The 19,771-nt window shown below is 41.5% G+C and overlaps 1 protein-coding gene across 2 annotated transcripts in view; it reads left to right on the top strand.

Annotated features, from left to right (window-relative positions):
• Positions 1 to 18,854, top strand: part of adcy1a (adenylate cyclase 1a) — a gene marked incomplete at both ends in the record, with an annotated part of 47,258 nt that extends 28,404 nt beyond the window's left edge. The window contains 11 exons of one of the 2 annotated variants that reach the window (XM_084548320.1): positions 1,824 to 1,921; positions 2,109 to 2,193; positions 4,069 to 4,158; positions 5,606 to 5,880; positions 6,624 to 6,750; positions 7,527 to 7,643; positions 12,375 to 12,521; positions 12,931 to 13,029; positions 14,554 to 14,668; positions 16,606 to 16,730; positions 18,531 to 18,854. In XM_084548320.1, the coding sequence (XP_084404446.1) occupies positions 1,824 to 1,921; positions 2,109 to 2,193; positions 4,069 to 4,158; positions 5,606 to 5,880; positions 6,624 to 6,750; positions 7,527 to 7,643; positions 12,375 to 12,521; positions 12,931 to 13,029; positions 14,554 to 14,668; positions 16,606 to 16,730; positions 18,531 to 18,854 (1,602 nt within the window). The remainder of the gene's footprint in view (positions 1 to 1,823; positions 1,922 to 2,108; positions 2,194 to 4,068; positions 4,159 to 5,605; positions 5,881 to 6,623; positions 6,751 to 7,526; positions 7,644 to 12,374; positions 12,522 to 12,930; positions 13,030 to 14,553; positions 14,669 to 16,605; positions 16,731 to 18,530) is intronic. The other variant, XM_084548321.1, reaches the window with a different exon arrangement.
• Positions 18,855 to 19,771: the final 917 nt, after the last annotated feature.

Genomic DNA, 19,771 nt, shown 5'->3' with positions numbered 1-19,771 from the left:
GAAAATTATGACACAAATAAGTACAGTGAGGTTTTTTTTTTTTGACTCCTACACAACAATAAACATCACATCTTTCAGGAGGTGGAAGCAAAGTTCAGGACACATCACTGTTCAACAAATTTAGATCTAACCGCATGTCAGTAATTATTTATTTCTGCATAAGATTTATTGCTATGAACAGGAAGGCATTTAATGCAGCTTGTTTGGAAAGAGCGAAGGCGGAGAACACACAATCTGCTCCAAAGACATGCTGTATCGCCTTATTATTAAATAAACATTTATGAACATACCATGTTTTGATAAATATGATGCACTCAGTTTTGGAAGATACAGCAGCATGCAAAAACTCATAATTTGAAGCTTATAAGTTGCTGATAACTTTAAATAACTTGCATGATATGGAGCTTTAACTGTAGATGGATCAATCTTCTACAGTGCTAAAATATTCAGCACCTGCACTCGAACACATTGCAAAGACCACAGCCGGCGGTCAACTAGCACATACCTCGTACACTTGTGCGCCTTTTCATACCAGCAGGTGGCGATAATCTGTATTCATCAATCAAAGGTGACGGGAGAAGAGCTGAGGCTAGCGAGTCGTGCCGAGCTGGCCTCTCACAAATCATGCCCTTTGAACTTATTACTTTTTGCCACATCCATTTCTCTTCTCATGCGCTGGTTCGCTAAGCTGATCAGCCAATCAGAGAGATTTTCCGACTAGCGGCAACGGTGGTAGGACACGCCTCTAAAACTATAGATTCGAAGATGCTTAAAAACACCCGTAAAGGGCCGACCGACAGCCTGGTGTGTTAAAGACCTCCAAAGACTTCACTTCCATGCACACTTTGTTCCAGCATGAGAAACCAGGCTCAGGATTTTCTGGGGAAAACACTGTCTGATCAGTCTGGAGTTATTTTCTGTGGAGCTCATCAACCTGCCCAGTCTTCATTCCACTCCTACCTGAATGAACAATTCTCCAACCTCCTATGATTCCTCTTATATTCTCAAACTGTCCTGTAACATCATCAGCTATATGTTGTATTTGTATCATCATCAGATTCTACATGTACGCTTTAGTCAGATGTATGTTTATCTCCTTCCTCCTATCCTCTCTCTCCTCTCTCTCCTTTTTCTGTCTCTACCCGGCCGGCCTCAAGCAGATGGGTCCCTCCATATGAGCTTAAGGCTCTGCTCAAGGTTTCTTCCTGTTAAAGGGGAGTTTTTCCTGCCACCGTCGCCTTCATGCTTGCTCTGGGGGTTGCAGGCCGGGTTTTGTCTATATAAATAAAATTGAATTGAAAATCAGCTGTGAATAGACCTAGACAGTCCTTATTTGTATTTCAAGTTCGGTTAAGCAAATTTACCTTTTGTTAAATATATGAAAAAGAAACCAGAAAGAGAACTAAAGGAGAAAATAGTTGTTATTTGATTCATATAAAACCAGAAGTTTTTGTTGGTAGAGAAATTTTGGGCTTCCTGTAATGATCCAAGCCTGTGAGAGCGCTGTGCAAGTGAAGATTGCTGTTTTTTTGTTGTTGTTTTTTAACTTGTTGCACTTTTATTTTTTAAATTAAAAAATAATAATAATTACAGAAAAACTACTGAAAGAAAAAAGGTTTCTTTTTTCATAATTTTTGGATTTAAAAATAAAAATAACAGTTTCCAGTTTTCATTTCTGGTTTAAAAGCAAACTTGAAATATCAAAAAATGCACTTGCCCTAGACCTAGTTAAACATTTGGATGGATGGATGGATGGATGGATGGATGGATGGATGGATAATTCTCATATTGACATTCTTTGCACATGTTTACTCCTTTCTTAGTACCACCAGGTGTACGACGACCATTTCATCAGTGCAGTGGTTCTCTCCTTGATCCTCGCTGCTCTATTTGGCCTTATCTATCTGCTAATGATCCCGCAGTACGTATCCACACCCACAAACACACACACACACACACACACACACACACAGTTTGTCCATTGGTGCACTATAATTGGATTGATCCTGCTCGGCTTTCGCGAGACAATTAGAAAGAAAGGTGTTCTCACAGCAGTCAGTGGAAAAGTGGGAAAGCCCTGCTCACTCTGCCATGTCCTGGTCTCTCAGGGGGATGCTGGTGCTGCTGCTGCTGGTGCTCTGTGTGTGTTTCCACGTGGCCTGTGTCATGTACCTGCATCTCACCAGCGTTCAGGTAGGAACACCCCTTTTTCACATTTAACCACCTTCTTCAACACTAAATCAACTAACATGTCGGAGCTCAAAACCCCAAAGATATTCAATTGACAGTGATATTAAATTCTTCACATTGGAGAAGCTGCAGATGTTTGCTCCATGAGTGACTCATCAAACTGTTCTGTTAATGGCCTGATGAATTAATTGACTAATCTGTGAGCGTTTGTCAGACTGATCAAAATCATGAAAAGTTAACTTTGTGCAGATGGCTCAGTTCCGACCAGGGAATCTCAGTATAATACAACAGACGCTAACAATTTCAAAGAAAACTTTAATTTCTTTTCATGAAAATAAACAGGAGAAACTTTTCTACCATTCACATTCAAATTGTGGTTGTTTTGAGTCTATTTTGGGCCATTTGGTAGTTTTGGTTTCTCTTTGGAGGGTTTTCAGTCTCTTTGTGGTTGTTTTGAATCTCTTTATCCATGTTTCCCAGTTTCTTGGTGTTTTTTTTTTTTAGTCTGTTTTGGGCCATTTGGTAGTTTTGGTGAGTCTTTTTGCAGTGTTTTAATTCTCTTTGTGGTTGTTTCTAGGTCTTTTCAAGATCAGTTCCCACCTCTATTTGCAACTGTTTTAAGTCTCTTTGCAGTCATTTTGAGTTTCCTTGTAAATCCATGGGGTTGCTTTTGAGTTTCTTGGTGGTTGCTTCAAGTCTCCTGTAATAATTTTCTGGTTGATTTGAGTTGCTTCATGCCTCTTTATCTTCGAATTTAGTTTCTTTGTGGTTGTTTTGAGTTTTTTAGTAATCAGTTCCCATCTCGTTGGATTAGTTTTGAGTCCCTTTGCAGTCATTTTGAGTTTCCTTGGAATTTTTCTTTTCATTGCTGAGATAGTTTTGTAGTTATTTTGAGTCTCTTTGTTGTTTCCTTGGGTATCCTTCCAGTCCTTTCACAACTCTTTGGTATCATTTTGAGTCTCTTTGTAGTCATTTTGAGTTTCATTGTGGATTTTTTAAATCACTGAGATTAATTAAGAGTTGCTTTGTGGTTGTTTTGCATCATTGCACAGTTCTTTGGGATATTCTTAAATCTATTTTGTGGCTGTTTTGAGTCACCTGTGGTAATTTTGAATGTCTTTATCCACTTTATCCATGTTTTGAGTTTCTTGGTGGTTGTTTTGAGTCATTCTGGTAGTTTTGAGTCGCTTTGAGGTAGTTTTGTGCCTTTTTATGTTTGAATGTAGTTTCTTTGTGGTTGTTTTAAATCTCTTTGATTGTTTTGAGTCCTTCTGTGGTTATTTCTAGTCTTGAATATCACATTTCTTTCTTTAGGATCATTTTGAGTCTTGCTATAGTTGTCTTGTGTTCGTTTAGGATTGTCTTGAGTTTTGTTGTAGTCATTTGGCATGTTTGTGGGTATTTTGCATATCAGTTTGGAGTAATTTAATGTGTCTTTGTGATGATTTTTATTGTTGCATGTCTTTGTGATGGTTTTCAACAAGAAATCCTCACAGTACGGTCATAATCTTATCGATTCGTACGTTTAAACAGCTAATTTGAAGCTTTTTTTTTTAGCAACTTTGATGATTATTTTTTTCTGTTGAAACAAAACTATAAACACTATTGCATACTTTTGCATACTGGACTGACGTCACATGTATAACCTCTACGTGACACTGTGACTTCACGCTACATTGAACTGTCATCATATACTTTAAGCGTCTCCTCTAATAGACCAGTTTATAACGGGCCACCACAGAATTCACTCATTTTATTTCCACTCCTGGGTAATGATGTGTCCAAAATGCTATTTAGGTAGATAAACAGGTGCTTCATTTAGAGACTCGTTCTATTATCCAAACCACCCACATTTGCTTCTCTCTCCTCTGGTTTTAGTGCCAACCGGGCTGCCTCACTATCCAGATCCGAACAGTGTTGTGTGTCTTCCTCGTTCTGCTCACCTATTCTGTCACCCAGGCCTGTGTGGTGAGTATAAAAAAAATCTGTGAATATACTTTTTTTTTGCTTATAAAGGCAAAGTGAAGACAGAGACATCATTCCTCATCCAACAGACTGCACTGTTTACAAGTCTCTGCAGTGCACGAGTTGGCGGAGTAAAGCATCACAGCTGAGCAGATGGTGCTGTGGAGTCTCGGAAGAATAAGACAATAATTGTTCAAGTGTAAAACCATTAAAACATTTGAAACGCAAATTGGTTGTTGTCAACACTGGCCCCAGAAGTCGGTCGGCCTCAAAGGTGTGCGATTGAAAAGTAAAAGCACAGGTGTTGCTGCCGGGATGTTGTAAAGTGAGGGGGTGTCCCAGCTTTTTACAGCCTCTGATCATGTGCATTATTGACTAATTGATTAATGAAATCATTGTGGTTTTACTCAAACCTACAAAATGACCCCAGTTAGCTTGTTTTGTAGAAGAAACAGTCAAAAACCCATTGAAGTCTACATCTACTGTTACGTCAGTGGCTCTGTGAGCTAATTGCTAACAAACTGATGATGACAATGCTAACATCTTGATGGTTAGCAGGAATAATGTATACAATCTTCATCTCAGTTGATTGTATTAGCATGCAACATTCAATCGTCAAATCTAGTACTATCATCACGTCACACTTTTGAATAACGCAAATCTAAGCCTGTAGCTACTTTGTTATAATGCTAATTAGCAAAATGTTAATGTTAGCATGCTAAACTAATAAGGGAATTATGGTAAACATTGTACCTGCAACTCATCAGCTTGTATTGGAAGTGCCTGTTGCATTAATTTCAATTAAACACCCATGCCCACTGATTACTAATCTGCTAAACTCAATGCTAACTTGTGAAACTAATAACGGTTAACATCATACCTGCTGCACATCAGCTTGTCAGGATTGGTTCTATGCGTATCTTAGCATGCACATGTTAGCTTTACGCTTAATTAAAACGTCCATGCTCACATTCTGTTAAGCTGCTACACGTTATGCTAACATACAGTATGCTATGCATGCTGACATGCTAACCTAAGATGGAAATAATGATAAACATTATACCTACTACGCATCGGCTTGTTAGCATTGTCACTGTAGTGTGTTAGCATACAATTTAGCATTAAACTCATAAGTCTGTGGTCACAACTCACAAATCTGCTGATATTGACAAGGGCATGTTGCAGTTAAGCATTTAGCTCAATTAAAAGTTTGTGCTTACTGTTTATTAAACGGTAGGTAAGCCTAATGCTGATGTGCGCATGCTATACTTTGCTAAACTATGAAGGGCTTTGTGGTAAACATTATGCAAACTACACATCAGCTTGTTAGCATTCAAATGTTATCATTAGGTTTGATTGGCTGAGCTAATCTTTTAACATGGCCTCATAAACTGTATAAACACTCCTGACTGGGAGTCTCTGCTGTATAACTCGCTTCATGTTCTCCCAGGTGGGTTGTGTTCCTTGGGGGATTGTCAGGACAAACTCTAGCAGCTCCGTGGAGGACGTCCCCGCAGACCTTCTCGGACTCGGACCCACCAACAGCACGGCGGTGGACAGGGCCTGTCCCAACATGGCGTACGCCCTGCTGTCCTGCGTGGCCGGCACCCTCACCGTGGTCCCTTACCTCCGCGTCTCCTCGCTCCCCAAGATCCTCCTGCTCCTCCTCCTCTCTGTAACCTACACGGTCGTCATGGAGACCAGTGGCTACCGCCAAGCCGTGGGGTGAGGCCGCGTGTGATGTGTTGTTTGATGAGTTTCACACCACGTTATTCTCCTGCTCTGCTGCATTTCAGAGGGAATTATTACACATGTTTTACAGCGGTACATTTATTTGACAGGTTTAATTTGTAATTATGCAACAAAACTAAGATTTTGAGGAAATTCTTGCAGGTTTTTTTAAATATATATATTTATATAAATTAAACTAGTATAGCGTAAACACAACCAGAGCTAGAACTGCTTGTGCACTGATTCCAAAATTAGCCTAAATTAAGTGTTGTAGGTTATTTTTATACAAAACTGCCCCATTTGTCTCATATCTAGAGTTTAAACGGCTCTTTACTTTTAGCAATGAAATAGTTCAAATGATTATTTTTCATGATTTAATAAAACAAGAATTAAAAAGGCGCCACTCTGGATTTTGATGGTATTTAAAACTTTTTTTCTGAATTTTTACAAACTAGACTTTTAATTGAGACAACTAATCAGCTGACTGATCAGTTGTTAAAATAATGCAGTATATAATAGTATATAGTATGGTATGAGTATATCTGTAACAGGGTAATTTTTCTGCATTGAGTATTTTTACTTTTAATATTTTAAGTTAATGACATTTCTTGTATTTTCAATGCAGAATTTTTCATATTTTTATTAAAGATCTGAATACTGCCTCCACCAATGGCATGAACTGTATATTCTTTCTTGACTACATAAAACAAAAATGTCTCCGTGTCTGTGTCTCCCAGCGGCGGCTTTCTCCACACACGAGGCTACGACCCCGTCTTGGCGGTCCTGCTGTTTTCTGGAGCTCTGGCTCTTCACTCGAGACAACTGGACCTGAAGCTGCGCCTAGACTACCTCTGGGCCACTCAGGTGTGTGTGTGTGTGTTTGAAATTTGCATTTCTACACATTAGTCTGTAGTTGTGTCATAAAGAATAATTTAAAGGAGGGAGTAGTTTAGCCGACGGAGCAGGTTGGCCATCGTTCACGGGTTTTTTATTGGTGATTTGGTCACTGGCTTCCCTTCAAAGTGTCTCTAGTCAGTCTGTAAAACTATGCTAAATGTGTCTCCAGTGACAAAGTGCTTTTAATTAAACATCTAACCCAGCTGATGTAATGTGATGCTACTTTATGCCTGCATAATGCTGCATTTCCCAGAGAATAACTTAATATTTTAAGTACAATTGAATTTTTTCTACATTCTGTTGCAGCTAACTGCTTTATCACAGATTGAAACTTTCAAATGTTGTTGGCCAGCTGACTGTTCAGCCTTTGTTTTTATGTGTTCAACAGCATCAGTGCAGATTATAGCTGAGAATTTACTCAGTTTTGAACAAAAATGTGTAAAATTTTGAATTACAATGAACATTTATTTAGTTATGATTCCATTTAAGGGTGAAATGGTTTGATAAAAGGTATTTTTTTTCCCACCTTTGCTCAAACAGAGTTTTGTGTACTATTCTATTTTAAGAACGTCAGAGAGCATTTGTCTTGTTTGCAAATCATCATCTCCCTCTAGTGATAAGGACAAGCAATTACACCTCCTCTCTGAGCCACAACAGAGATTCACCTTGCATCTGCCCTGAAGGACCCACTTCTACCTCCTCTGTTTGTGTGTTGTGTGTCTCCCGGCGGCGGCGGTGTCCAGGCGGAGGAGGAGCGAGGCGACATGGAGAAGGTGAAGCTGGACAACAAGAGGATCCTGTTCAACCTGCTGCCGGCTCATGTGGCTCAGCACTTCCTCATGTCAAACCCCAGGAACATGGTGAGCATCCGCAGGCATGTCCAGGCCCGTCCGGCAGGGGAATCATTAGGCCTTAGGAGCGCCAACGCCTCTGACAGCAGAAAATAAAAAAGGGCTGCTAGAAACTCAAAGAAGGCGCTGGTTTGGTGATTTACAGGTCAAATATGTGTCTAGACGTTTAGACCGAAACTGGGCTGAATTAAGTTTTTAGACATTCTGACTCATCTAGGCTGCAGGGCTTTGAGTTGTAATCTCAAGTTATTGGTAGATTCATCTTTTTCAGATGATTATATGAGATAATGTAAAGGCCAGATGAGATAAAACTAAACAGTACTTTAATGGACAAAGCAGAACTTGAGAAAAAGCATTTCTTGTAAAGTTAAATATGAATAATTAAACTCTTGTCCTGAGCATTAATGCACCTGAAATATGTTAAATCATTGCATATTTAGGATGTTTGAGCTGGTTATTCTGATTGGGTCAGAACTGATCTTCTTATTTCCTATTTCTGTGAACTGGAAACTGTTTTATAGTGATGAGAGGCAGTTCTCTCACCCATAGTTGCTGTTTATTTTGTCCTTTGGCCTCAGATCCCTCAAAATCATGCACTTCATGATTTTGGATTGGGAAAACTGCACCAATGTGTGAAGCATTTTCATCCGACTACTTCTTCAGCGCTTGTTTAAAGGTGTCCCCAAAAAACAAGTGACAAATTCTTTAGAACAAGGTTAAGGATAATATGTATATGACCTCATGATAAACACTTCACTAAATTGTGCAAATCATTGGCATGCATCAAGCAGAGAAAACATCTAAGGAGATTGTAGAAACTACTAAAACTGGGTTAAGAACTGTCCAACGCATTATTAAAAACTGGAAGGATAGTGGAGAACCATCAGGGTAAGAAGAGAGGCAGATGAAGTGATGCACCCATCATGCCTAGTGTCTACTGTACAAGCCTGTGGGGGCAGTGCTATGATCTGGGGTTGCTGCAGTTGCTCAGGTCTAGGTTCAGCAACATTATGTGTCCAAAGAATGAGGTCAGCTGACTACCTGAATATACTGAATGACCAGGTTATTCCATCAATGGATCATATTCCAAGATGACAATGCCAGGATTCATGGGGCTCAGATTGTGAAAGAGTGGTTCAGGGAGCATGAGACATCATTGTCACACATGGATTGGCCACCACAGAGTCCAGACCTTAACCCCATTGATAATCTTTGGGATGTGCTGGAGAAGGCTTTGTGCGGTGTTCAGACTCTCCCATCATCAATACAAGATCTTGGTGAAAAATGAATGCAACACTGGATGGAGATAAATCTGGTGACATTGGAGAAGATTATAGAAACAATGCCACAGAGAATTTGTGCTGTAATCAAAGCTAAAGGAGGTCCAATGAAAGTGTGTCACCTTCTTTTTGGTGATGACTGTTTTTTTTCTTCCACTTCCTCCAAATTTCATCAAATGTGGTTTCCTGTAGCTTCACAGAGAAAGTGACTCTCATCATTACAGAGAGGGTGGGCCAGGGTTAAACCACTTCTTGCTGCACTCAGTAAACCAGTAAAGCTATAATATAAGATTTCATGCTGATGATTTGATTGCTTCTTTTAATTGTTCCCACTAGTTTTACACCCCAGGAACTAAAATCTTTCACTTTTAACTAAATGTAGTCCAGTTTCATTAAAGTGTCGATTGACCTATAAGTCACCAAATCCAAAGTTATGGGGCGGCATAAAATAAATTTCATTCCAGTCAGGTCTCAGGGTCTCTTGTCTGACTGGAGCAAAGAAACTTCCTCCGCTGCCACTGCGAGCGTTGGGAAAAATGTACCCAGCTGTTCGGGACAATGGTGCCGCTTCCCTTTGCCATGTGTGCTGGTGTTAGAGTGGAAGTGTGAGCTGACAGCCCAGTGTGTCCGTATGCACTGACTGATGAACACCCCCCCACTCCACACACACACACACATACTCTGCAGGAAGTGATGAAACCGTACATCTTTTAGGCTGCAAATGAGGGACAGAATAACCCTACATGAGGACAGGGTCGTTATGTGCAACATATTAAAAGTACGAACATATTTGTTGGAGTGTTGCATCCAATTTTTAGTTTTGAATCTACACATATTGGATTAGGGATGTTACACATAAAGCTGGGGGCCTCTAACCAGCAGAAAGCTTGCATCTTAATAGAGTTTTCAATCTTGGTTGCTATGAAGCCTCATATTTTGCTTAGTGGGATTTTTACTTGCAATATTTTTAGCTACAGGACAAAGCATTCAATGCACATTTTGTGTGTAAACAGAGCAGGACAGCCACAATTAGGACACAGCTCTGACGCTGCAAACCACACACACAGGCAGACACCCTCTCTACTTTTAAGGTTAGGCTTAGGACTTTTTGATCAAGATTATACTTAGGGCTCGACTGAACCATCCTTTAGTTATGCTGCTATAAGCCTAGGCTGCTGGGGGACGATGCACTGAGCACCTCTATCTGGCACAGAGCTCCTATCCTCTAATTTCTTTTCTCTGGCACAAGCTCTTGTCCTCTAATTTCTTCTCTATTACTAGTCATGCAATTCTGTGCTACTACTATATAGCATGTTAACTGCTGCCCCCCCCCCCCGTTAGAAGGGAGTTTTTCCTTGCCAATGTCACCTTCAGGTTTGCTCTGGAGGTTTCAGGCCGGTTTGACGAGCTGAGATGATTTCATTTTTACGAAGGAACATGCCACAAAGTCAGAGTGTACAGCAGAGCGCCGCATCCATCGACAATCGGCGGCGGCGTTGTGCAACAGACGGCGCAGGGATCATCTGAGGCTGAGGCTAGTAAACACTGGGGGCAGGAAGTCAGGAAGTGTGTTTCCAGCACGCTGCTAACCCCCGCAGAGCTACAGTGTATAGAAAAGGCTTCCTCTCTTTCCTCTGGGCTAAAGTTCACCCATACACTGTATTCATAGCACAGCGCAGCGGGACTCTGCTGCCTGGAATTCAAAGTTACGCTGCTGCTGCTGCATTAGAAGCTCTGTTTTCACTACAACTGCAGCTTACGTTGGTATGTTCCCCTGTCCCTAATTTCAGGCATTTTCTCAATTTAATTTAGTTTCCCTAATTTAAGTAAGCAGCATAATTTCCTGCAAATTTCTTCAACCACATGACAAAAAAAAAATGATTGCTAATAACACTGTAAACTGTTTCCATGTATGCACAGTTAACAGCAACTCACTCTATTTAGATTGACAGTAATCTCCTGTAATTGTACTGCAATTTTACAGTATATATAAAAATACTAGTACTACAAAATAGTAGGTCAGTCAGTTATGGATTTGCAAGTTTTACTAGTGCAACATTTGATAATTTATTTCCACTTTTGTCTACTTCTATGTCCACCGATCAGGCATAACATTATGACCACCTTCCTAATATTGTGTAGGTCTCCCTTGTGGTGACTCATCAGAGAATGGACATGGGTCTTCTGAGGGTGTCCTGAGGTGTCTGGTAACAGAATGTTGTTCGTGGGGGGCCTTTGAGGGGAGGGGCCTCTGTGGATCATCCCACAGATACTTGATCAGTTTGGGATCTAGTGAATTTGGAGGCCAGGTCAACACCTTGTGCTGTTCTTCATGTTTTTTTTTTTTAGTTGTTCCTAAAGTTTTTTTGTGTGTGTGCCTGTGTCAGGCTGCATCCTGCTGGGGATGGCTGCTGCCATCAAGGAGTGTCATTGCTATGGGGTGGGGGTGCCTGGTCTGGTCTAGGTGGGTGCTACATGTCTAAGTAACATCCACACCAATGAATGCCAGGTCCAGAAGTTTCCCAGCAGAACACTGAACTATCACAAGATGGTCGATGTTATTCACTTCTCCTGTCAGTGGTTTTAATGTTGTGGCTGATCCGTGTAAATATAACACAAAGACAACATTTCCACAAGCAGTTGCTGAGGTATCCTTATTACTGAGCAGTTGTGTCCCCGTTACAAAAATCTTTACCCTGATTTTGTTTTTTTAAGGAGTTTTATCTCAGACAGTTCTGCTGCTTAAACATCAAAAGTCTTCTGTATCAGCTTTTTATATTTCTGAAAGACTTTTTAGATAATGGATTTTCCTTATTGGAGACAGTTACAGTGACGCTCTCTTCAGTCTTGGTCTAAAAGAGTCTGCATGAGTGTGCAGATAATAATTTAAGATGCTGTAGCCGACTCCAAGGACGTTTATCACAGTTACAATCAGGGAAACAAAAAGCTTATGACTGGTCAGTGAGTGAAGTTAAAATGTGGTATCTATGAGAAAACAAAAGCCACAGTGTTACTGCATGAACATTATATTTATTCTGGATCCTGGGGCAAAACAAATCTTGCCTTTAGTAGCCGTACACAGCTTCTTTAATCATGTCAGTATCGCTGTTTCTGATGTTTTTAAATGTGATTTTTTTTTAACCCCCGAGCTATGATTACCACAAACCAACATCAGAAATCACAGAGACAGATCTCTCAAAACCAGGGCACATAAAATCAAAACTATTTGCATGGCTGTAAACCACCACAGCCATGAGAAAGAAACCATGATGGGTTTTTTGTTGGCCTCAAAAAAAACTAAAACCCAGGGAGAGCTCCATCACCTTTAACTACATGTTTGTCTTTTTGATTAGTTTGAGTGAACTGACCCTTTATTTCCTATTAGTTAATTCATTTTTGACTTCTTTTGCATCTAGTCATCACCATCAGGCTCTGATTAAAGTGTCCCACCCTCTTTCAGGACCTGTACTACCAGTCCTACGCTCAGGTCGGAGTGCTGTTCGCCTCCATCGCCAACTTCAACGACTTCTACATCGAGCTGGACGGGAACAACATGGGAGTCGAGTGTCTGAGGCTGCTCAATGAGATCATCGCCGACTTTGATGAGGTGGGTGCCGTGATTCATTCCGTCCACCCGTCCATAAATCCTGTGGATTTTCGCGTCTGTGGAGAATCTGGAGCTCCGGCGCACCTCGGCTTCGTTGACATGATGTCATTTTTAAAGATGACACTGCGGGCCGTGATTGAGGCTTAAAAAGAAAAAAGTTGTGTTTATTGATGCAGTATAATAAGCAATGGTCGCGGTTGGGAATGTTCTACGAAATAAGGAATTACTTACAGATGACGTTTGGCACGCCTTAATCTAGAATCAGCTACATAAAGCATTAATTTACTCAATTTTAAGTTGCTTTTGGATTTATCTGCATGCACAACCCATAATGTCGTATATTTAATTTGAAATTTGTGACAGTTGTAATGTTTTCCACCTGTTTTCATCCCGCTTTTTCCTCTTCCAGCTGATGGATAAGGAGTGCTACAGGGATATCGAGAAAATCAAAACCATCGGCAGCACATACATGGCTGCAGTGGGGCTGGTTCCTACAACTGCTTCCAAGGTACACATGCGGCCGCTATATTTAGACCCTGCATGAGTTTGTGTGTGTGTGTGTTTGTGTGTGTGTTTGCAGCGTATTAGCAAACAGCTCCAAATGGCATTTTTTAAGAGGCCTAGAACTTCCAGGTAAGTATTATCTGCACTGCAAAAACAACAAGCTAATGAAAACAAGAAAACTTTTTCTAAAGTGAGGGATATATTACTGCCGATAGAACAGGAAAATCTGACCTGCCAAGACTTTTTAAAACTAGTAAATACACCAGTCAGCCATAACATTATGACCACTCACAGGAGAAGTGAATAACATCGACCATCTTTGTGACAATCCAATGTTCTGCTGGGAAACTTCTGGACCTGGCATTCATTGGTGTGGATGTTACTTAGACATGTAGCACCCACCTAGACCAGACCAGGCACCCCCACCCCATAGCAATGACACTCCTTGATGGCAGCAGCCATCCCCAGCAGGATGCAGCCTGACACAGACACACACACAAAAACACTTTAGGAACAACTAAAAAAAAAAAAACATGAAGAACAGCACAAGGTGTTGACCTGGCCTCCAAATTCACTAGATCCCAAACTGATCAAGTAGCTGTGGGATGATCCACAGAGGACCCTCCCCTCAAAGGCCCCCCACTAACTACATTCTGTTACCAGACACCACAGGACACCTTCAGAAGGCCCATGTCCATTCTCTGATGAGTCACCACAAAGGAGACCTGCAAAATATTAGGAAGGTGGTCATAATGTTACGCCTGATCTGTATGTATCTAGCATCAAAGAAAACCGCAGATATCTCAAAACTAGTGTTTTTAGCCTAAAAACAAGCAGATTTGTATTGCTGCAAGGAAAATGTGAACAGAACAGCTCTGTACTGCACTCATAAAACAATGCATGCATTACATTTGATCACTATCTGTCTTTAATATGTTATTAATATTAAGATTCTTGAAATAGTAATAGTTTTGCACATTTCTGTGTTCACCTAAAACCATTAGAACAGCGGTAGTTCTCATTTGAAGCATTAACTTCACTAAGAACCAGCAAGAAAAGCCCAACAACAACTTTTAAAGTTCATTCAGAGTCAAACGTTTTCATGCTAAATCTATCCTGCTAGACAAAAATCAAGCATATTCTGTCTTGATTTAAGATATTGCACCTTAGTTGGGTTTCAGTTTTTGCAGTGTGGCTGTTGATATTTATAACGCCGTCGCGTTTTTCACAAAATCCTCTGTGAGGGATTACTGGCCTCTGTGGCGTCAGCATGTTGTGTGTGCATGAAGTTTCTTTAAACCCTGCAAAGCTGACAAACAAAAGAGGCCTTTCTGCAACTTCTGCAGAACGTTGCGCAAACCCACGAGTCGGTCACAACGGCGGTTTGACTTTAGGGAAAATGTTCCCGGTGCACGTCTTTGTGGCTGTTATCTCACCGAGGGAATAGAAGTGGATAATGGCTAATATGACCTCCTACCTAAAGGTTCTGCAGTGCTGTAACTCATTTGTGTGTGTTTCTGATTCTTAGGCAAAAAAGTCCATCACCTCACATTTATGCACGGTGTCAGACTTTGCCATCGAGATGTTTGACGTTCTGGATGCCATCAACTACCAGTCCTACAACGATTTCGTCCTAAGAGTGGGTGAGTGACACACACATACGCACACACTGAGTGGCCTATATAAACACTAGTGTCAGAGTTTCTGACCTGTCACACTGGACGCCGCGGGCGCTCAGTGCCAGTAAGTTTCTGTGGGAAATGCATCACAGAGAGTGTTCCCTGCAGGAAGCTCGTCACAGCGAGACCTGAAGTTCTGGGTTCCATTGTGTTGGGTATCCTGTGGGGAGCCTGCAACAGGAGCCCTTGTTTAATCCCAGTGTAACCTGGTGTACACAGTGCCATCCTGTCTGCTGTCTGTGGGGCTCCATGAGTGAAAAAAAAAAAAAAAACGTGTTTGTGTCCCGAGACCTCTTCTGCAAAAACGCAACTTTTGGTAATTTGCACAATACTGGATTTCCAGAAAGTGAAGGAAAACAAAGCTATCAGATCAGCATGTTCCATGTTTGTGTCCATCATTTAACTCCTGCATCGGAGCTGACTGTAAAGATGAGGCAATGCCTTGACTTGCTGACACGTCATCATAAAGTTATTAATAGTAAAATTACTATTTATTTAGCCAACCCAAAATACAACACTAAAGCCCCAATTAGGCAGGATTAACAGGATTTCTTGGAGGGATTAAATAATCCTTGTGGTCTCAGGTCTTTTAATTCATTACTCTGAACAAGCCTTGGACAAATGACATTACATAATGTAGCTCTCACTACTGGTTACCCAAGCAGGCTCATAATGTGCTGGCATTATTATGACCTCTTCAGAAAAAATCTTTGAAGATCCTCCAAATCACGCCCACTTTCGTGTTATTGAGTGAAAAGGTAAAGTGAAAATCAGCTATGGCGGAAACAGAGTAGATCATTCTGCAATTTGCGCTGGAAAAGGAGAAAGAACATGGACTAGTTTCTCATTTCATAGCAGAAATAACTCCCATGCATATAAATGTGTTTTACTCTGTGTTTGGCCACTTCCTTGTATTGGCCAAACTGACGCTATTTTCCCGCAGATACGGTCGGTGCCATCTTAAGAGCAGTTGGTGTGGCATTATGTCACATCCTGTTTCTATAGCGTCAAATAACTAACTAAAACTAAACCTATCCAAAAAATTGACACTTGAACATGCATCAACATTATATTAACTACCTACAATGACGGAAACCATCCCTATAAAATCATTTGACTTGTATTTTAGTGTTTTAGTTTGGCCCAAGGTCTGTCTCTCTGTGTTAGCCCTGCGATGGACTGGCGACCTGATTATTAATTATTCTGATTAAGGTCTCTCGGCCAAGTATACTTGTGTATACAAGGAATTTGGTCTCTGCATTTATCCCATCCGTGAATTAGTGAACACACAAAGCACACAGTGAGGTGAGGCACACACTAACCCGCAGTAGTGAGCTGCCATGCTACAGCAGCACTCGGGGAGCAGTGAGGGGTTAGGTGCCTTGCTCAAGGGCACTTCAGCCGCTTTCTACCGGTCGGAGGTTCGAACCGGCAACCCTCCGGTCACAAGCCCAAAGCGCTAGCCACGACCTGAACAGGCCACGACCTGTCCAGGGTGTACCCCGCCTCTCGCCCAATGACAGCTGGGATAGGCTCCAGCAGACCCACGCGACCCTTAACAGGACTAAGCGGGTATAGAAGATGAATGAATGAATGAATGAATGAGTTTGGCCCAAGTCTCATCCACTTACATGGAGGGGGTGGAGCTTATGACCTATACTGCAGCCAGTCACCAGGGGGAGCTCTACTTGCTTTGGCTTCACTTTTGAGGAGCAGTTCCTACAGTCTGCACTAATGCACTAAAAACACATTACACATAATTATTTAGCCCATAGTATGAATCTGGGGTTCAAAATACAAACAAACATCTTGATATTTTTCTATAGAATTCAGTAAAAGCTCTAATAACTAGCTCCACATGTGCAGTACGATGACCCAGACTCTGGAAATGTGCTCTCCAGGTATCAACGTGGGTCCAGTGGTGGCAGGAGTGATTGGGGCTCGGAGGCCTCAGTACGACATCTGGGGCAACACGGTGAACGTAGCCAGCAGGATGGACAGTACCGGAGTACAAGGAAAAATACAGGTACACTACTTCTGTATACCTTTCTTTTTCTTTCTTTCTTTCCCTTTGTTCAAGCAAGTCTCAGTAAGATTAGGATCTGCAGCCTGGAAAACTGACAATATGACAATAAATGCAACAAGAGGCCCGTCAAAGCCCGCTAGTCAACTAAAAAAAAACAATGTGTGGTTTCAGGAAGAGTTTAGGTCAGTTTTCGCTGGACACAGTTATCGTTAACTTTGAGACCCAGAAACATGCAGTAACATATATCCAAGTTAAATTTGGAGACACTGATGAATGCATTGTTGTACATGAAAGAAATCTCAGCATGTTAAGATTCAAATGATTTCTGTTTGGCTTCAGGCAGCTAATTTCCTAATCATTTAATCAAGAGATTAAATTCTTTTTGATGAAAGGGATTTTTTATTTTCTTGATCTTAGAAGACATTTAAAACACATAGACTTTTCAAATTGGAGTTGATAAAACTCATAGGTTCAGATCCTTCCTTTCTAAACACAAACAATGTGCAATTATAAATGTATTAAAAGAAAATAGGGTATTCGTTTTAAAGAGGAGTCCCACAGGGTTCTATTCTTGGCTCACTCCTCTTTCAGATTTCTGGTATATGCAGACGATACTCTCATATACATATTAGGCAGAACAACTTTTACTGTTAGGTTTCCCCAAACCCAGGCAATTGAGCTGTTTAATAACAAAAAAAAAAAACAAGAGGTGTAAAAATAGTTGAAGACAGTAGAATCCCTAGGCAGCTGATGGCAGGTGGTCGTAGTACTGTCGTCAGGAGAGAGCTAGACTTAATGCAACGGTTGATTAAAGCTCATCCAAGCAAACTTTGGCTGAAGAAAAGACAAGGGTCAAAAAAAGTAGTAGCAGGAAAGAAAGAAAGAACCAGGAAAGAACTAGAAAAAGACAAATCACAAAGGCACTTTCACGTAAATCACGACCGAACGAGAAGGAACTAACTGGCGACTCTGAACTAGAGAGAGCAAGTCTTTTATGGAGGCTCGATGAGTAGATGAGATGCAGGTGAGTTCAATCAACCAGTGGGAGAGGAGTGGAGAGAGCTGCACAGGAGGAGGAGCAGAATATGAAACCCTGACATTTATAGCCTGGTTTGACAAATCTAAATCTCTCAGGGCAGCGTTGATGTGTTCAACAAGATATATTAAGATAAAATATCGTTTTAATCCAGAATGTGATAAAATGGTGACAAAGTGTAAAATATTAAACTACTAAACTAAATATGAGACTCATTAGGGGCTGTTTACTGTTCATATATTTCAATGCAGCTAATGGTGTGTTATTCACATAATCGATTCATTATCAGTTCTTCATGTTTTTGTGCGGTTTTCCCATAAAGTTGGAATAATTTTGTTTTCAGACACATTCCTCTTTTTATTCCTTTTTATATAAATGAAACTTTATGGGCAGCAGTGTACATCCAATTGTTTAATTCTCTGCTTTTTAATAACTCATATCAAAAACCACAAGTTTCTCAACATTTACTGCTTGTTAAAGAGCTCTGCATATATTTACAAGTTCATCATCAGTCACAAATAGTATTTAATAGTATTTTCCAAGACTAGACATTAATTATACATAATATATGAAGACGGTGAGCAAATATCAACATATAAGTAATAAAATAAATCCAAAATATAACTTAGAGATAAGCTAACCATTTCCCCTTGATTTCTGTCTTTAAGGTAAGCTACTTAATGCACAGACATGAGAAAGATAAATGATGATTGTGTAACTTTGCCTTCTTTAAGAACCAACAGTTGCCTGTGTCTCTTCTCCAGGTGACAGAGGACGTCCACCGCCTCATCACCGACTACTACAACTTTGTGTGCCGCGGCCAGGTCAGCGTGAAGGGCAAAGGTCAGATGCTCACCTACTTCCTGGAGGGGCGGAGACAAGCGAGCCGGCCGTGTCAGTCGCTGCCCGGCAACGCTGACCGCCGCTCCAGCTCGTTCGCCCACAGCAGCGTGTGCACCAGGCTGAGCCCCGCCCCGACCGTGACCGCCTACGCCACAGTCAGGACCCCGAGCCCGAACGCGGCCAAACCGACTGCCTCCACCAGCACCACCAGGTACCTGCCCTCTGTTCCCACTGCAGCTGTGTGACGGATGTTGTCTCCGTGGTGACCGTGGAAAACGAGGATATTTAAGAGTGGAGGTGGGTTAATTGCACGGATGGCGACAAGATAGCTGTAGCAGAGAGAGCTTAACACGGAGGGAAAGCGCACTCCTCCTCTTCTTCTTCTTCTGCTGTCTGTGGGAGGCGGGCAGGCTGAGGCACCGATCGTCCAACTGGAGCCCCGAGAGGCGGCCTCGGTCCGACTCTCCCTCCACACCGGAGCCCTGTTTGTTGTTTGACGCCGCTGGGTGTCGTGAACAGGACACAAGACGCTTTAGCCACGTTGCTCTACCGTCAATCAAAAGGCCAAGGATGGAACCGTTATCCACAACACAATGAACTAAAAATGCATCAAAATAAAAACACATTTATAGTGTGGCATGCAAGCCTATCTCTCTCTCTCTCTCTCTCTCTCTCTGTCAACGGCCACATCCAGAAAATTCCTTTAACGACTTTAGCTGACCCCTTTTTCTCTCAGTATAAAACCAAATCAGTGCTGTTGCCTTAGCGACCACTCCTCACAATGAGTTTCTTGCCATTTTCCGTTGCCTTTCATTGAGTTATCGGACAACAGATCACAGGAAATAATTACACCGGGGCATCGTTGTCCAAGAGTTTATAAAGTGGATGAAGCCAAATGTATAATTGCAAAAGGCAGTCAGCGGTATGAAATGCCAACCTACGACGTGGCATCGCCTTCGGTCATTTCCTCCCCTCCTGTCGGCACATGAGCTGAAACTCTTGATCCCCTGAGCCGAGCTGCTCGGCGTCTTTAAGTGCATGATGCCGCTGCTGCATTTCGGTCATGTTCGCTGTCTGTTTCCCTGTGATGCTTGACTTCCAGATTCTTCCTTGTCAAAGTGTAGCAATAAAGCAGTTCGTCTCCTATCTCGGCCCGTCCACC

Source organism: Chelon labrosus (assembly GCF_963514085.1).
Source record: "Chelon labrosus genome assembly, chromosome: 7".
In the NCBI taxonomy this organism is placed as follows: Eukaryota; Metazoa; Chordata; class Actinopteri; order Mugiliformes; family Mugilidae; genus Chelon; species Chelon labrosus.
The sequence above is the reverse complement of the archived record's forward strand: the minus strand, read 5'-3'. Positions and strand labels throughout refer to the sequence as shown.